The following is a 20,088-nucleotide window of genomic DNA, read 5'->3' as shown; positions in this document are numbered from 1 at the left end:
AACACTGAAGGCCACAAGAAGGCCACAGAACACTCAGAGGTTTTAATTTCCTGGCTGACAATATTTTACTTACTATGCGCTTTCACGGTCAAGGGCCACAGATTATCGTCACCGATGTTCAACATTTTTATGGTTGTCTGTGTTGGCCATTTTTACGCTGCTCCGGCGTAATGGGAACTGAAGCACCGATAAGGGAAACGTTAAGCAAAAAGGCTATTGATGTCGGTGGACTGCAGAATTTCTTATCGATTCTTAAAAGGAACTGGTTTTTGATACCTATCCCTAGTCCTACTGTTTCCAGTCCCAGACACTTTTGGTAACCATCAACTAGTTTCTTGCATAATTACAGTTTGGTGAACCTTGACAAACTTCCCCAGGCAGCTCCCCCTGTCCTTGTTTGGCACTACGTCCTCCGGAGCAGGCACATTACTTGGCACAAGTCGGCAAAGGTTTGGACACAATTTCCCATTCAATTAAATGGAAAAATGTGTCCAAACTTTGGACTAGACCTGCGCATCCAAGGAACTCTTTCCATGATTGGCATGAAAATGTCTAAAGCCTGCACTGGTCTTGCCCTGATCCTGAGCTAAGAACAGGCAGAGAACGTGGTTGGGAGTCTGAAATTGTTAACACATTGAAAACGGGCCTTTTCTGATGTGTGTCAAACTGTGGTGAGCCGAACACAGACTTTACCTTCAAATAGTGCATTAGTGTGTTGCTCGATAAAGGTCAGGGGCACCATTTATGAAATGGGAAGAAAAACTGAAAACAGTGGGTGCAACAAATACATAAATCAGATTTGTAAAAGCGTGAGTACGCACACCTGCAATGTCATCTTTGGAAATCTGACACTGCCAGGACACGCTGGAGGGATTATATTTCCCAGCGGGCTTGGGGATGCACCGGGAAGAATTCCAGGACTTGGTTGAGGATAGTGAAGAGTGGGTGGGGCTGCTTGGTCTGCTGTCACCGCGACCAGGACAAGTGGCAGAAAATGAATGAATGATGGGAACTGTGTAGAACAGCCTCATACTCTGCAATCAACATGCCCAGAAAATAAAAGAAAAGAATGAAAAGCTGGACTGCCTGATGTCTTAGCTTCACATTTGACAAATACCCAGTCAGGAGACAGACTTGTGGATAGTTTAAACTCGGTGCTCAAAACTTCACTCTCCTTTTACAGCACAAGATTTCCTGGATTAGTCTGGGAAGAAAATAGAAAACATCAGGTTAAACATATCCCGGCATGCCTTAACCCAGCCACTACACCCTGCTACTGAGGTGGGCGCCACTACTGAGGTATTACCTAGATTTACAGAATTTGATAGTATCTCACTAGGCATGCTGACAAAACTCGTAATGTCAACAAAAAGCACAACCTGTTTATTTGATCCTATACCAACAAAACTGTTTAAGGACCTGTGGCCCACTCTTGGGCCGACTGTACTGGAAATTATTAATCTTTCTTTAACTTCTGGATCTGTTCCTAAATGTTTCAAATCTGCAGTGATTAAACCATTACTTAAGAAACCTAATCTTGACCCTAGTGTATTGACAAACTATCGGCTGATATCAAATCTGTCATTTTTCTCTAAACTTCTGAAAAAAGTGGTGTCACGGCAGCTCATAGACTATCTTACTGAAAATAATCTCTTTGAGCCACTGCAGTCTGCTTTTAGAAAATATCATTCCACAGAGACGGCTCTCACTAAAGTGGTGAATGATCTTCTGCTTACAATGGATTCGGACACCACTACGGTTCTGTTGCTGTTAGATCTCAGTGCTGCATTTGATACAGTGGATCATCATATTCTACTTGACAGGCTGGAAAATCATTTTGGGATTACTGGGAGTGCCCTTGCATGGCTGACATCATACTTGACCTCTAACCTTAGTGACATGAAATTTGGGGTTCCACAGGAGTCTGTCTTAGGCCCCCTGCTTTTCTCCCTTTATATAGCACCCCTTGGGCACATATTGCGGCGTTTTGGGATTACCTTTCACTGCTATGCAGATGATACTCAGTTATACATGCCAATAACTGCTGGTAATCTTGATCACATAAAATCCTTAGAAGATTGCCTTGCAGCAGTGAGAAGGTGGATGTCTAGAAACTTCCTACTTTTAAACTCTGATAAGACTGAAATGATGGTTCTTGGTCCAGTGAGACATCGGCATCAATTTGACCAGTTAACGCTCAGCCTCGGCTCGTTTTTTATCCTTCGCTGTCCTTTGGCCTCCACATTAGAAATACTGCTTTCTTCCACCTGCACAATATAGCGAAGATTCGTATGGCTGATGCTGAGACCCTAATCCATGCATTTATCTCTTCTAGATTGGATTGCTGAAATGTTCTATTTTCTGGTTTACCGCAGTCTAGCATTAGGGGTCTCCAAGTGGTTCAAAATGCTGCAGCCAGACTTTTGACACGAAGCAGAAAGTTCAACCACATTACACCCATTTGGCATCCCTTCACTGGCTTCCTGTCCCAGTGAGATCAGATTTTAAGGTTCTGCTACTAACCTATAAAATTATTCATGGACTGGCACCCTCCTACCTAGCTGACCTAATTAAACCTTACGTACCGGCCCGGGCTTTACGTTCTCAGGGTGCAGGACTACTTTGTGTCCCTAGGGTGAATAAGAAGTCTGCAGGTCACAGAGCTTTCTCTTATCGTGCCCCTGTTCTGTGGAATGATCTCCCTGCGTCAATAAAACAGTCAGATTCTGTGGAGACTTTCAAGTCCAGACTTAAGATGCACTTATTTTCCCTTTCATATGGCTAGCATACTGGTACAGTTTTGTTTTATGCTTTTTACTCTTTTAAATCCTTTATTAGTAATTGGAGCGAGTTCCGGCCTCAACTTTACCTAAATTCTGGGTCTTTTAGTGAAGTTTAGGGCTAGTGGCCGGCGATCACCTTAGTATTTCTGTTTTTCTTGTTGTTTAATGCTGGTAAATTATACAGTATTTTTTTGTCTTTCTGATGCCTGATTCTGCTTTTTCTCTCTGTTTAAGGTGCAGCTCCATCCAGAGATGGGAGCTGTGTTTGTGTTGGCGATCCTCCTGTCCTGTGCGCCAATTGCATTTCTTGTATATTCGTCCGTGAATTGTTCTGTAATTTATGGTTGTATCATGGCCCAAGCAGAGGGTCACCCCTTTGAGTCTGGTCTGCTTGAGGTTTCTTCCTCAGAGGGAGTTTTTCCTTACCACTGTTGCTCTGGGGGTTGGTAAGTTTAGACATTACCTGTGTGAAGCGCTTTGAGGCAACTCTGTTGTGATTTGGCACTATATAAATGAAAATAAATTGAAATTGAAAATGATGCCAACAGACAGGCTAAAAGGTAGACATCAGGAAGTGACCACAGAGAAAAAGTGGTTCTGTCACAGAGCTGAGAAAGGGCAGAAGTCTGACAACTTTTTTCCCCCTGATGGCTGTTGGCAGTAGCCACTCCCATCTGTGACATGTATACAGAGTGTCTAAGCAGCAATGGAGGAAAAGGCATTTTTGTCACAATAACACAATAAGGCAGCTTCGGTATTTAGACTCTGTGATTCGGTTTGCTGCCACCACTGCAGAACATCATGTAGAGATCCAGGGAATCAAACCCATGTTTCCATATTCAATGTTCCTCTATATTACTAATATAGCTGGAACTCCACACCAACACTGGAGCACAATATCCCACTGAGCTCTCTGCTCTTCCCACTCCAAGTGTGACATAGGACAATGAAAGCTGAAAAAAATGTGTCTCTTAAACATAACAGTGAATGAAAACATGAAAATGAAGAGTGACAACATGACTCAGTACAATGAAATGTGTAAAGTTAAACAAAATAGGTTCTGGAACCTCTTGGCTAAGGTGCAGAGAGATCAACATACAGTGACTGAAACATAAAATATATACAGTAAAACTCACATATAATGGATAATCATAAACCGCATATAATGGATAATCATAAACCGTGCAACACTTTTGGATTTATATTCCTCAGCGGGAGAGGAGCCGCTCTTCGAGGACGGCACAGCGGACGTGCTGCCCCTGGTCCTAAACACGTTCCTGTTTCTTTGTTCTTCACGACGCCGCGGTACAAAGAAAAAGACATGGACAGAAAAAAGAGCCGGTATTCTGTGCAGAACTCGACAGAGACTTAATAAATCTCCGCTTCCCTCTATCCTCCTCGCCAACATGCAGTCTTTGAGGAATAAAATGGACGATTTACGTGCACGGATTAGCTGTGAACGGGACACTAGAAGCTGTTGTGTTTACGCTTTTAGCGAGACCTGGCTGGAGCCGGACGTGCCTGACGGCTTGTTAACACCAGATAACTTCACCATTCATCGGCTGGACCGGACCAAAAACTCAGGCAAGCTGGGCGGAGGGGGTGTGTGCTTTATGACGTTCGTATCCTAGCGTCTCATTGTACACAAGTCCTAGAGTTACTCACCATTAAAGTAAGGCCCTTTTATCTGCCCAGAGAATTCAGCTCAGTGATACTAAGTGTAGTGTATATTCCACCTACTACATCCGAGGCTATTAAAACCCAAGCCCTGGACGAGCTGTATGGGATTATAAATGGACTTGAAAACACACACCCCTTTCATTGTTTTGGGAGACTTTAATCGAACAAACATGAAAAAAGTATTGCCCAAATACTATCAGCATATTACTATGGCCACCAGGGGAGATCAGACCCTAGACCACTGCTATACACCCTTTAAGGACAGCTACAAACCCCTCCTCCGCCCCGCTCTAGGCAAGTCGGACCACAACATGGTCCTCCTCCTTCCTGCCTACAGACAGAGACTGAAACAGGAAAAACCGGTTCCTAGGGAAATATTCAAATGGGACACTGCAGCAGACGAAGCTCTCCAGGACTGCTTCGAGATAACCGACTGGCAGATGTTTGCAGACTCAGCAGAGGGAGACCTCAACGAATACACAGACTCTGTCATTGGTTATATAGGGAAGTGCATTGAGGATATTGTACCAAAAACCACCATCTGCACCTACCCTAACCAGAAACCATGGGTCGGGCTAGAGGTACGTGCCAAACTCAAAGCACGCACCGCTGCCTTTAATTCTGGAGACCCTGAGGCCTACAAAGCAGCTAAGTACGACCTCAGAAAGACTGTACGAACATCACAGCAGGAGTATAGGAAGAGGGTCGAATCTGCCCAACAGAGCAACGACGTGCGGCAGGTGTGGTATGGCCACTGCATGACAGACTACAAGGGGAGGAACAGGTCTGTGGAGATGTCCAGCGCATCATTCCCGGATGAGCTCAACACCTTCTACGCCCGGTTTGATGCAGACAACACCACACCTGTCACCAAACCACATGTGGACACACACTCCACATAGACACAGCTACAGTGAGACGGGCGTTCAAGAGAGTAAACCCTTGTAAGGCTCCTGGGCCCGACGGCATCCCAGGGCGGGTGCTGAAAGTCTGCGCTGACCAACTCACCGAGGTGTTTACCAACATCTTCAATCTGTCACTGAGCTTGTCTTTTGTGCCCACCACCTTCAAGACCTCCACTGTTGTTCCTATCCCAAAGACCCCCACAGCAACCTGCCTAAATGACTTTCGGCCCATAGCACTCACATCTGTCATCATGAAGTGCTTTGAGCGGATCATTAAGAAACATGTCTGTGCCTCCCTCCCCGACACCCTAGATGCCCTGCAGTTAGCATACAGAGCAAACAGGTCGACAGAGGATGCCATTGCTCTGGCAGTTCATACCTCCCTCAGCCATCTGGAGAAGGGGAATATGTATGTGAGAATGCTCTTCATTGATTACAGCTCAGCATTCAACACCACAATCCCCTCCAAACTGGTCACCAAGCTCCCTGCCCTAGGCCTGGAGAAGTCCATATGCTGCTGGATCTTGGACTTCCTCACTAACAGACCACAGGCGGTGAGAAACGGCAGACACCTCTCCTCCACACTTGTCCTCAGCACAGGTGCTCCTCAGGGCTGTGTTCTCAGTCCACTTCTCTACTCCCTCTTCACGTATGACTGTACAGCCAAGCACTGCTCTAACGTGATCCTCAAGTTTGCTGACGACACCACCATCTTGGGCCTCATCACTGACAACGACGAGACTGCCTACACAGATGAGGTGAAATCACTGACCAGCTGGTGCCAGGAGAATAACCTCTATCTGAACGTCAGCAAAACTAAGGAGATGATAGTGGACTTCAGGAGACAGCGCGGAGGTCAGCACTCCCCCATCCACATCAACAACATCGAGGTGGAGCAGGTCAGCAGCTTCAAGTTCCTCGGCGTCCACATCACCGAGGACTTATCCTGGACCTTACATGCAGGCACTGTGGTTAAGAAAGCCCGGGAGAGAATCTACTTCCTGAGAAGGCTGAAGAAGTTTGGCACGAACACCACCATCCTCACGATCTTCTACAGGTGCATCATCGAGAGTGTGCTGATGGGCTGCCTCATAGTGTGGTACGGGAGCTGCACCAGCCAGAGTCAGAAAGCACTGCAGAGGGTGGTATGCATGGCTGAGGACCTCACTGGCAGCAGTCTTCCCACCATCCAGGACATTTACCACAGTTGGTACCAGCGTAAGGCACGCAGCATCATTAAGGATCACACTCACCCCGCAAAAGGACTATTCGAACTGTTACCCTCTGGCAGGAGGTATAGGAGTCTGCCAGCCCGTACCAAAAGACTCAGGAACAGTTACTATCCACAGGCTGTCAGACTACTGAACTCTAAATAACACAGAACTATGATAATAACTGCACTAAGCCACTTCTTTAACACTATATGTCTATTGCTGTTGTCAATGTGACTATCTTGTATGTCACCACCTTACCTTTAACCATAACTCATCTCAGTTTTTACTATTTATTATTACCTGTGCAATAACTTGCTACACAACTGTGCAATATATCATGTGCAATAATACTATGTGCAATATGAACAATACTACAACCTGTGAATACTACAACCTGACTACTGCTGACTATTATTATTATTTTATTTTTTTATATATGCTTATATTTTCAGTATTTATTTTGCATGCTATTAGTACTTCCTGCGAATTTGAACAGTCCTTCTCATCCTAAGCATTTCATTGCACTGTTGACTCTGTGTTAACCTGCATATGATCAATAAATTATCTTGTATCAAAATCTGCTATATTTATAAAATGGACAAAATCCGCTTTATGTATAAAACAGATAAAACCCATTATATGCTGTGTTTATTACATAGAAACCCATACAAAAACATTGGGACTTTTAATTTTGTTCGGTGAGTCCAAATATCCGGTTTATACGATGACAGTTTAGGCGAGTTTTATTGTATTAAAAAAATCTCTACCTTCTTTTGCTTTTCTGTTCAGCTCTGCAGGTTCTGCCATCATCGTCGTCAATGTGATTCATGTCTCTCTTGCGGCTTTCCCTGAGCACTTTAAGTATGGCTTCTCTGGAACAAGGGTCAGCTAGTTCACTGGGTAGTCTGGTACACCTCGCAGGGTCCAAGCTGAAAAGCAGAAGAACCGGAGTGGTCAGCATCTGCAATTCAAGTCAACGTGCACACAAAACTAAGACATTAAAAGAAATTATACACACACCCACTCATCTTCAACAGCTTACTCCATTTACTGTGATGAAAGTGGGCCGAGGGTGGTGGTGGGGGACTGAAGTTTTTTGGCAAGGTCTGAAGGCCGGAAGCCCTGGTGGAGGATCTGGGGGTTCCTCCCCCAGAAAAATATGAAATCTCAAGATGCATTCTTCTGCATTTTCAGGTGTATTTGCCCACCAAAAAAATCTCCCCCCTCCCCCAAAATTTTTTGTCCGTCTTTTCACACAACTTGTATTGTGTATAGAGATGCTAATTTCAGGAGCTACTCAAGTGTGCTGCAGTGTGCTAAGAAATATGTCATGAAAGCAAAGCCTGTCTAAGATTATTAGACACGCAGCTCAAGAAGATGGACAGGGAGCTGAGGAGACAAATAAAGAAGTCAAGCCCAGAGAAAACATCTAGAGGAGTTGTTCAGAACAAATGATTCCAGGAGACCATGCAGGACTAAGAAAACCATGGCTGGGATGGTAGACAGACCACTGTCATTTCCTGTGGAGGATGCGAGTGCTACTGCAGGTGAACTGAACACCTTTTTCACACGTTTTTGAGACTGTTGGAAGTGAGGAGAGCTGCAGGGAGGCTCTGAGCCCAGTCCCAGTACAGCCTGAAGACAAAGTGGTAATCTCAGTGTCACAAGTGGCCACCACATTTCAACATCTGAATGCACGTAAGTCCTCCGGCACAAACATCAGTGCTAGGGCTGCAGCTATCGAATATTCTATTGATTATTTTATCGATTAATCGGATAAAAAAGTACTTTTGTATTTTTAGACAATATCAGTAGTGGCAGGGCTCTCCGGAAGCAATGGCACAATGTTGCTGTGCCATCATGCAGATTTTTAAGTTTAGGATGTTCCCTCTCTCTCTGTTTAGGTAATTATTTATTTTTTCACATTAAGAGTTTTGCCAAACCATAAGCCCAGGCGCTCTGTGAAATCTTCAGTCTGCGGACAGGACATTCTTTTTTTTTTCTTATTGCACATTTCATTTGCACGGTTTATTGCTGTGATTTATTCAGTGTTTAGTGTATATTTCTACATGCTGTACAGAGCAGCTCAAACCGACATCAAATTCCTTGTTTTCTGTGGATACTTGGCAAATAGCAAAGCCTTTGAAAAAAAACGGCTGTGGAGTGCAACATTTCCACAACAGCTGCACTGATAAATTAACTCTACAGTCTGCTGATAAAAACTCATCAAATCTTTGCCAAAATCTCGCAATACATGACCCCCATCCATTTAGGGCTGAAACAATTGAGTAATTCGATTACAAAAAATGTTCAAGGCAAATTCATTGCCTCGAGGCTTCGTTTAAAGCTGTAGTACATGTGCCAGGCCTGTAGGTGGCACTGTAACACTCCCACAAAAAAACGAGAAGACCATAGAGCATGCCCATGACTAATGTAAGCGCTAATCAATGTAGCAGGCGATGCTACAAGTTTACAAAGCCACATGCTGAATAAAATAAAGCCTTTTAAGAGAAAGGGTCTGTGCTGATCGTCTGAAACGGACTTATTACACATTTAAAGTGAAGTCTCATCTGACCACATGACCTTCTCCCATGCCTCCTCTGGATCATCCAGATGGTCACTGGTGAACTTCAAACGGGCCTGGACATGTGCTGGCTTGAGCAGGGGGACCTTGCTGCCCTGCAGGATTTTAAACCATGACAGCATCATGTGTTACTAATGTAATCTTTGTGACTGTGGTCCCAGCTCTCTTCAGGTCATTGACCAGGTCCTCCTGTGTAGTTCTGAGCTTTCTCAGAATCATCCTTACCCCACAAAGTGAGATCTTGCATGGAATCTCAGACCGAGGGAGACTGACAGTCATCTTGTGTTTCTTCCACTTTCTAATAAATAATCAGTTGTCTTCTACCAAGCTGCTTGCCTGTTGTCCTGTAGTCCATCCCAGCCTTGTGCAGGTCTACAGTTTTGTCCCTGGTGTCCTTAGACAGCTCTTTGGTCTTGGCTATGGTGGACAGGTTGGAGTGTGACTGATTGAGTGTAAGAGTGCAGGATAAGAGGGCTTCTTAAAGAAAAATTAACAGGTCTGTGTGAGCCAGAATTCTTGCTGGTTGGTAGGTGATCAAATACTTATTTGCAGCAGTAACATACAAATAAATTACTTAAAAAAAAAAAAATCATACATTGTGATTTCTGGATTTTTTTTTTTTGTTAGATTATGTCTCTCACAGTGGACATGCACCTAAGATGAAAATTTCAGACCCCTCCATGATTTCTAAGTGGGAGAACTTGCAAAACCGCAGGGTGTTCAAATATTAATTTCCTCACTGTACCTTATCCACTGGTATCACTCCTTCCTCACAGACCGATTACAGCTGGTCAAAATAAACAACACACTATCTCCCCTGATCAGTACAAACTGCGGGGTTCCTCAGGGCTGTGTCAGTTCCCCTGTACTGTTTACCATCTACACCAATGACTGCATCATAAAAGAGTTTAACCATCATCTAATTCAATTTTCAGATGACGCAGCACTGGTGGCACTACTCTCAGCAAAAGAACAACCAGGTCTGTACCATGACTGTGTCAAAAGCCTGGTTGAGTGGTGTGACCAGAACGTACTTATTATAAACTCAGCCAAGACTGAGGAAGTCATCTTTGGCCAAACTCAACTCACCATTGCTCCTGTGGTTATACATCAGGAGATCATTAAACAGTCTGATTCTTTCAAATATTTAGGAGTGTATGTGGACAGCGCCCTCTCCTGGAGTGTTCACACAGTCTATCTGTGCAACAAGCTGCAGCGGAGAATATACTTTCTAAGGAGACTCTGAACCTTTGGAGCCAGTCCAATCATTCTGGACGTGTTCTACACAGCTACCATTCAGTGTGTGTTGCTGTATGGCAGCTTTGTGTGGTTCTGTGGCCTCTCAGTGCAGCTGAAGAACAGGATACTGAGGATCCTTAACATCTGCTCCAAAATTGTGGGCCACTCGGTGGAGAACAAATTCACAGAGCTGTGCAGGAAACGAGCCTTACGACTTGCGGATAAAATCTCTACAGACTCAACCCATGTTCTGAACCGTGAATATGAGCTGCTTCCTTCTGGGAAGCCCTTTAGAGTGCATCGTTACAGGAGGAAGAGATACAAGAACTCATTTGTGCCACACTCCATTGCACTTTTAAATCAGAGGGAGACCAAATGAACATTGTTGCAGACCACACACTAGTTTTAAAATTATTTTATGTTGAATGTTTTATGTGTTTTCATGTCTTGCGGCTTTGCCAGCTCATTGAAATGAAACAGGTTTTGGGTGTAGTTATTCTTTTTGCACATGCAGAATGGAATGGAAATTTGTTAAAGTGAAGTAGAATAAACTAAAATAATTCAACATTAATGTTTTTTTTATCTATTGTATGACAAATAGAGCCAATTTGACTGAAATATGATGCACATCTCATATTGTTAAAGATTTTGTATATATGTTATCACTGTTAAACATTTGTACATTTGTCTTCTTTCTCATGAGAACGGTGTTGTGCTGTTTTGCACTTCACCCTGAGAATGTACGTGTTATTCAACCTTGTTTTAGCTTTGTCTTCTTTCTCATGAGAACGGTGTTGTGCTGTTTTGCACCTGTCTTAACGCAATCCTGAGAATTCAATTTTGTTTTAGCACTCTGGGGTCAATCTGAGCTGGGAATGAAGGGCTGGATGTACTTATTATTATAATATAACTTTGTTTTCGCAGCCTCTATTGACTGGGAGTAAGAGAACGTTTTGACTGTTGTGATGTGGTGCTTAGTGTGAAGGAGTGTGAAGGACAGGACACTTCAGGCAGATGCAGAACAGCTGATAACTGCAACAGACGAACGAGATGTGCTGACCTGTGTAAAAGAAAGTGTTCTTCCTTACAGCTGCACTTATTGACGTATGCGTTTATGTTACGGGAAGAAACTTGTCTTGCGTCATCACCCCCACCCTTAGGACAAGTTTTTTGTTTATGTGATGAGGGCGTCTCTTAATAAAAAGAGCGGAAAAGCAGGCCAGACTTTAGTGTAGCCTTGGTGTACAGCCTGACTGCACTCCGCGCGTAAAATTTGACTTTCTGTCTCACTGGTGTTTCTTGACTCTGTTTGTCTTGTTAAAGGTTTTAAAAATGTTTGGAGGAGAAAATACCCAACATTGACTGGGGGCTCGTCCGGGATCTCAACAACACCGGAGGTGTCCGGCGGAGGTCGTCAAGTCCAGACGTAAATCCTTGGCCAAGGTCCGATCGATCGATTGATCGTGTCTGCAATTGTCGACCACCGTTGGCATCGTCTGGTTGACGAGATTTTCCCGAAGAAGACAGACAGGAAGTCGAGTCAGTGAGTAAAATTTCTTTGTAAACAGTACTGAGTGAGTGGTGATCAGATCGCATAAAACAGTTAAATTCCGCAAGCGATGATACAGAATCGTCTGTTAATGAAACACAGTTAAACTCTGTAAGGAGGGCGGACTCCTCTACGGTTGCGAGGGACGCACGTAGTTAAATTCCGGAAGGAGGATACGGACTCCTCTGTTTTAATACGTAAAGGAAATCCCGGGTAGAAATACGTGCACTGTAAAAAAGCAGTTAAATCTGGCAGGGACGGCGGAGTCCCCTAATGCAGGACATTAGTTAAATTTCACGGGAGGGCGAGCTCCCCTGGCATAAGAATACGCGTACGATTATTAAAAGTGTTTCTATGTGTACATAGTGTATTGTGTAAGTGTAAATAACTGTGTGAAAGTGTAATACTTTGGACAACGTTAGTGACAACCGTGCGTGTGGAAGCAGAGGCAAGTGATTCCGCTTCCTACGGGGAGGTGAAAGGAATCAACCACACGACGGCAAATTAATTGTCACGTCCAAAGAAAGTGTGAAAACTTCAGATTTAGAACACCCTAGGTGTGCCCCCGTCTGAAGTCCAAATTATAACAAGGGATAAAAAATATAATAAAAATGGGGGGTAAGACGTCTAAAAATAAGGAAAATTTATCAACTGACGACTGGAAATTTATGGAGGCAAAAAATCCAAAAGCAACAAAGAAATTGGAGACCTGGATAAATAAACATGACTTTGACGGACGACTGAACCTGATCAGCATACAAAAGCTGAAGAAGGAGTTAGAACGGGAACATAAAGGTGATGAGAAAAAGATGCAGAAAGTAGGGGCAGATTTAGTGGCATTTTGGGAGGAAGAAGCAGAGAACAGACAGAAAGGAGCAGAGAAGCGACGATTAGAGAAAGCAAGGAAAAAGAAAGCTGTAGGTAAGGCAGAAGAAGATGTGATAATTCAGCACAGAGAGCCAGAACAGCCTCAACAATCACCGCCGGCTGGATCGTCGGTGACAAAGAGACCTTTATCTCCTCTACCAGAGGATGACGATGTACCGCCACCACAGTATGATTTGGCAGTAAAACCTAAGGTAAAAAGAGAAAAACCAGAAAAACCACAAACACGCAGTCAAGCGAAAGTGCCTACAGCCCCTCCCATGGTGGAACATAGTGATCAGGGAGGTGCCTATCCTATGATAGAAGTACCAAATCCTCGTGCAGGAACAGCAGGCCAGCTATCAACCATGCTCGTTTATCGGACATGGAATGCTGATGATATCAAAGCAGCAGTCGACATGATACCATCGCCACATGTCGATATCGAGGGCTTTCTGCAGGATATAGAAAACATTAGAACATCTTACCACCTTAATGGACCTGAAGTCCAACAGGTGTGGATGAAAGCATGTGGCCCTAAATGGAGTCAGGTACGCGGAGACTGGAATCCTGCAGATCAACAAGGCGTACCACTGACACATGATGATCTAGTCTTAGAAACAAGAGTGGAAGCTATGATTACACGTGCAAAAGGAGTGTTAGGACCAAAGATAAATTATACTGAAATTACCAGGACAACTCAGAAAGAAGGAGAGCCATGGACAGAGTTTAGATGCAGATTTGAGAATGTATTTAGGGTCCATAGTGGCATATTGCCAGGAACACCTGTGTATGAACAACAATTGAAAAACGCTCTGATCCAACATTCCAATAAGGATATAAAAGCTTGGATACAGAAACATTGGATTGGATTGCCTACAGGCACATTGGAAGAAACACATACACACTGCTGTCATGCAGAAGAAGTCTTAAAGCAGAAAAAGACAAGAAACAGCGACAAAGGAGTGTATGTAGCACATGGAGATGATGAAATATATTACCAGCAGGGTAACTTAAGACAGCAGAAGCAGTGCAAATGCCCCAAAAAGCCATGGCAAAATAGACAAGGTGGACAGCCACAACATCAAGGACCCTGGCAACCACAACAGCAGCACAGACAGGGAGGGCCACCACGTGGTCCCCTGATTTGTTGGAACTGTGGAAGAGAGGGACATATGTATAGAAATTGTCCGAATCCACCTACTGAGGGAGCAGCAGGGAGAATTCCACAACGGAATAATCCTCCGCAGCCACAGTATCCACAATGACTAGAATCCATAATCCATGATTCCACATCAGATAGGCAGTCTGATTGTGATATGGATCTGTGTGCCTTGCTGGGAAATCCGGTACCAAAACCAGAAGTGACTTTGTTGGTAAATGGACGACCAGTGACATTCCTTTGTGATACAGGAGCATGTAGAACCACATGTAATGACAACATACCTGTCCATCAATTAAGCAACGAAATCTTTAGGGTTCGCTCTGCAAATGGACAAACATCAGACGTCCCTATCACCAAACCCATAACGTTGACAGATCCATTTGGCCTGACGTGTACTATGTCAGTGTTGAGCATGCCACAATGTCCAGTTAACCTCCTAGGACGAGACGGATTGACTGCATTGGGCTTGTCCATAATTGTGGAACAAGGGAAATTAGTTGTTGAACGCACAGGAGGCGTTAACATGGTAAGAGAAGAAAGCGATGACCCCACATTCCACTATTACTATACATTTGACATTTCAGAAGAAGATGCTGCAGGATGGGGTAAAGATGTCGTCTTGCAAGCGACAGCCCTACTAAAAAATCCTGAACAACAGATGTCACCACCTGACCTGCATGTCACAATGTGGCATAAAGATCCTCCAGGTCCGGATGGTGACTATGAAACTAAATTGAAAAATGTTTCACCTGTGAAGCTGACAATGACCGATTTGATTCATGATGGCAACTCAACAGCTGTCATAACAGTAACAGGCGCCACTGAAGATGTATCAAAATTGAGATTCACAGGCATGCCATTACATATGTCACTTTGTAAGCCATATTTGACAGAATGGCAAGAATTGGGACTGACAGTCATAACAGCTTTGTCAGCCTCTGATTGGAGCAGAGTTGGACCACGAACGGAGTTCAGTCCATCAACCAAGTTGTATAAAGTGCCAGTTAATGTCTCATTGGTGCTGACAGCTGGAACACACATTGATGTGTCCACTTCACAATCCTGAGTGTTTCAGTTGAGTCCTGAAGAAGATGCTCTTCTCTCTTCAGTACCATCAGGATTGTGGACAACAGGTCCTTCAGACGTAGGACTGATTAAAAATGCACAACCTGTAGTTATAAGGCCAAAAACAGAATACAGACCATGTGTAAGACAGTATCCATTGAAACCTGATGCAATTGACGGAATCAGGCCAGTAATAGAGGATTTATTAACAGCAGGAGTAATAGTGCCATGTCCAGATTCACCATGTAACACACCCATATTTCCTGTAAAAAAGGCTCTGCCCTCAGTGGGGTGGAGAATGATTCAAGATCTGCAGGCAGTAAATGCTGCTGTGATTAAAAGAGCACCATGTGTCCCAGATCCACACACCTTGTTAAATTTGCTGAGACCAAATTCTAATAGTTTCTCAGTAATTGACATAAGTAATGCATTTTTCTCTGTGCCAGTACATCCAGATAGTCAATTCTGGTTTGCTTTTACCTTTAAAGGACAACGATATACATTCACCAGATTACCGCAGGGTTACGCAGAGAGCCCAACTATTTATTCTCAAGTCATGTCAGCATGTTTAGCCAATTTCGTTCTCATGGAACGAAATGTGGATAGCTAAAGGAGCTACGTATGCAAATGACTTGTACGTATGACCACAAAAGAAACCCATATTGCCAAAAAATATGTTTACATGGGCAGCTATTATGAGCCATGGCGTGACGCATGTCTCATCAGGGGGTATGATATCGCAATTGCAATCTATTTTTTGTCTTTATGGGTTCGATGCATATGCAAAACAGCATTGTAGAGCATGCATGATATGTGCAAAACACAACTCACAAGGCAATTTGAGACCCCAAAGAGGTAAATTTCCAACACCACAATATCCCTTTCAAGTGATTCATATGGATTATATACAGCTGAGTAAACATGAAGGGAAGGAATTTTGTTTAGTCATAATTGATGCCTTCTCAAAATGGGTAGAATTGTTCCCTACAAAACATGCAGATTCACTTACAGTGGCTAAAGCATTATGCAAAGACATCATCCCACGATTTGGAATACCAGAAACAGTCTATTCAGATAATGGAGCGCATTTTGTTAATACAATAGTGCAATACGTAGGAGAAGCGCTACAGGTTAATCTCAAAAATCATTGTGCTTATCATCCACAAAGCGCCGGATTAGTGGAAAGGATGAATGGAACAGTAAAAAACAGACTTAGAAAGACAATGGAGGAAACAGGCAGACCATGGACGCATTGTGTAGATTTGGTAAAAATGTATATAAACATAACTAGTACCATGGGGTTGACACCGTATGAAACATTGTTTGGCAGAAAATATCGATTGCCATATTATGGACAAATTTGGGATGTACCTGAGGAAGCCAATTTGGCGGATTACATGAGAAAAATGTTAGAAGGACAACGAGGGAGAGTTCCAAACACTGATGATCCCATTTCTCCACAGGAGGACCCTAAAGTGGTACCTGGAGACTGGGTGTTGATAAGAAGCATCAAGAGAAAACACTGGCATTCACCTAAATGGGAAGGGCCCTATCAAGTACTACTCACAACACCCACAGCTTTGAAAATTGGGGAAAGAAGTACATGGATTCATTTAACTCACTGTAAGAAAGTCATTTCTGCAGACACAGACAAAAAGTAAGAACAGTAGGACAAGACTAGTAATAGTGTGTGAGCTTGGTGTTAAGATCCAGGTTAGACACGAAAGCTAGCAGAAGACGTTAAGAAGCCACTGTTCTGAACATAGGTGTGCTGTAGTGTGCAGAAATGGCGAAAGAAAAAAAGAAAAAGAACGAGGGTTTCTGGACCCCACGGACAGTCCTTGTTATGCTACTTTTCTTTTTTGAATTGGGATTATTATTAAAAGCCATGAGCACGGGACATGATAGTAAGGATCACATCCGCAGATTGCAGAGACCAAAAAGAAGTAACGAAGACCCCAGTCCGATAATAAATGCCACAGTACATAGCTGTGATGGGAATAATGCGTACCGATTTGGTGTACAAGCCTGCATTCCTAGAAATACTTCTGTGATCATCTCTGTACCATATAGTGCTCTTACCCATGGAATGCCGGATGGTGACAGAGGGACTAATTACGGAAATAGTTTCTCATGGTATATGACCAACGATCAACAAGATAGGAGATGGGAAACGTTGGTAGCCGATGAATGGAGTAGATGGACACCAAGATGGGCACAAACCGAGTGGGCTAAGTACCAGAGTCAAATTCTCAAAATGTATCAAACAGATGATAAGCTGTCTATAGTGGTGAATACCACAGAAAAAGGAACCATATTCCCACCTGATATAGAGGGAGACTGTTGGTTGTTCCTCCTTTGGGTATACAAACAAGGAAAAGATCCGTATTTCCATTTTTTCCTCTGTGAAACAGATAGAGTACAGCAACCAATATTGACCGAATTAAGTACGTCAAAGGGGGTGTCCATACAAGCAAAGGGGGTGCCCATACAAGCAAAGGGGGTGTCCGTACAAGGCACAAAAGACATGAAGGCAGATGACTGGTTCCTAGTAACTACAGGAATTAGTGGACAAAATAATAATTGGCTTTTAATGGCAGAACAAGCAGGACTAGCAGCAAAGAAGGACTGTGTTGTATGTATGGGACCCAGACCTATATTACAGGTAATACCGGCAGCATTACCCAAAGACTGTCTACTGACTGCTATGACACAGACATACATTGCGGCAAACAACAATTGTTCTGAGTGGGACAAGATCTATCCAGTGACCAAATTGACTAAGATTAAACCTTTATTCTCAAGCAAAGTTGGGCATGCTAACCATACATGTGTACACTTGACAGGGACAAGTAAGACTTTGGGTAGCTTAAACCACACCGCCTGGTGTAAGAATGTGGTCCATAGTACTCCCACATTCAAACCTGTCGGGAGGAGTGACGTATGGTGGTGGTGTGGGGATAACAGAATCTTTGACAGACTGCCACGAAATGTGTCAGGTTATTGTGCATTAATATCATTATTGTTACCAGTTGAAGCCATACCCATGACCCCTGAAGACGTTACGACATATGCAGCCTCTCTTATTCCTGAAGATTGGCAGAAAGGCATAGCCAGACATAGAGTAAAAAGAGATTGGAAAGGAGTGGGAAATCCAACATATATTGACGCAATAGGAGTCCCCAGGGGAGTGCCTGACGAGTATAAACTGGTTGATCAAATAGCAGCTGGATTCGAATCTTCCATCTGTTGGTGGTGTTCAATTAATAAAAACGTGGACAGAATAAACTACATCCACTACAATGTACAGAAATTAGGAAATTGGACTGAGGAAGGATTTAAGGCTGTCCATTCACAGTTAGAAGCCACGTCCCTTATGGCCTTCCAGAATCGTATTGCTCTGGATATGTTGTTGGCAGAGAAAGGAGGTGTTTGTGCCATGTTCGGAGAACAATGCTGCACATTCATTCCCAACAACACGGCTGCAGACGGCAGTCTCACTCAAGCCATTGACGGGCTGAGGACGTTGAACAGGAAGACGAAAGAGCACAGTGGAGTAAACACCGAAGGCTGGGATTGGTGGCTGGAAGGGATGGGAAAATGGAGGTCTTTGATTTCTTCACTATTAGTGTCTATAGCAGTATTTGCTGCAATTCTAACATTGTGTGGATGTTGTTGTATTCCATGTCTCCGAGGCCTTGTAAATAGAATGATAACCACAGCAATAAGTCCAGGACCAGGAGGGGGTCCGGCATCATATCCACTTCTGGGGACAGACGACGACGAGGAGGACGATGGCTCTCCTGACCTGTACCCAGACCAATGGAAGTATGATGACCCAGACACCGATGATGGTGACAATGATGACATCACCTCTGGGGTGTAAGCCTATAGAGAGAACATACCATGATGAACCTCTTAGTGAAAATCTCAAAAAGAAGTGCTAAGCTGAGTGATGCCTACTGTATGTTTAACAGGCGATAAACAGGAGGGGAATGTTAAAGATTTTGTATATATGTTATCACTGTTAAACATTTGTACATTTGTCTTCTTTCTCATGAGAACGGTGTTGTGCTGTTTTGCACTTCACCCTGAGAATGTACGTGTTATTCAACCTTGTTTTAGCTTTGTCTTCTTTCTCATGAGAACGGTGTTGTGCTGTTTTGCACCTGTCTTAACGCAATCCTGAGAATTCAATTTTGTTTTAGCACTCTGGGGTCAAGCTGAGCTGGGAATGAAGGGCTGGATGTACTTATTATTATAATATAACTTTGTTTTCGCAGCCTCTAACGACTGGGAGTAAGAGAACGTTTTGACTGTTGTGATGTGGTGCTTAGTGTGAAGGAGTGTGAAGGACAGGACACTTCAGGCAGATGCAGAACAGCTGATAACTGCAACAGACGATCAAGATGTGCTGACCTGTGTTACAGAAAGTGTTCTTCCTTACAGCTGCACTTATTGACGTATGCGTTTATGTTACGGGAAGAAACTTGTCTTGCGTCATCACCCCCACCCTTAGGACAAGTTTTTTGTTTATGTGATGAGGGCGTCTCTTAATAAAAAGAGCGGAAAAGCAGGCCAGACTTTAGTGTAGCCTTGGTGTACAGCCTGACTGCACTCCGCGCGTAAAATTTGACTTTCTGTCTCACTGGTGTTTCTTGACTCTGTTTGTCTTGTTAAAGGTTTTAAAAATGTTTGGAGGAGAAAATACCCAACACATATTTTATTACTTCGTTATATTTCATGTTATCTGTTGTTATATATTAGTTATAAATAATGTTTAAGTTAAAAACACATTAATATTGGATGGATGTGACATTTGCTGCTGTGTTCAAAATCTACATACAGTATTTTTAAGCTGTGAGTTACATCAGACAATTATAAATGTAAACTTTTTTCATTAAATGATTAATTGTCATTCATGTTGCATGAATTTACTCAGCACCACGCTTACTACAACATTGCGTGATGATTTACTCTCTTTTAAGAGTTTGATAATCCTCTCCTTTGTTTCAATTGACATCGCTCGTGTTGGAGCCA

The 20,088-nt window shown here is 43.3% G+C and overlaps 1 protein-coding gene across 1 annotated transcript in view; it reads right to left on the bottom strand.

Moving 5' to 3' along the window:
• The window catches only part of pom121 (POM121 transmembrane nucleoporin), a gene marked incomplete at its 5' end in the record, with an annotated part of 95,869 nt that overhangs the window by 65,583 nt on the left and 10,198 nt on the right, over positions 1–20,088 (bottom strand). Inside the window, one exon of the mRNA XM_034184424.1 lies at positions 7,350–7,511. Within this exon, the coding sequence (XP_034040315.1) occupies positions 7,350–7,511 (162 nt within the window). The remainder of the gene's footprint in view (positions 1–7,349; positions 7,512–20,088) is intronic.

Source organism: Thalassophryne amazonica, chromosome 13 (genome assembly GCF_902500255.1).
Source record: "Thalassophryne amazonica chromosome 13, fThaAma1.1, whole genome shotgun sequence".
NCBI lineage: Eukaryota > Metazoa > Chordata > Actinopteri > Batrachoidiformes > Batrachoididae > Thalassophryne > Thalassophryne amazonica.
This window is presented reverse-complemented; position numbering and strand designations above follow the sequence as displayed.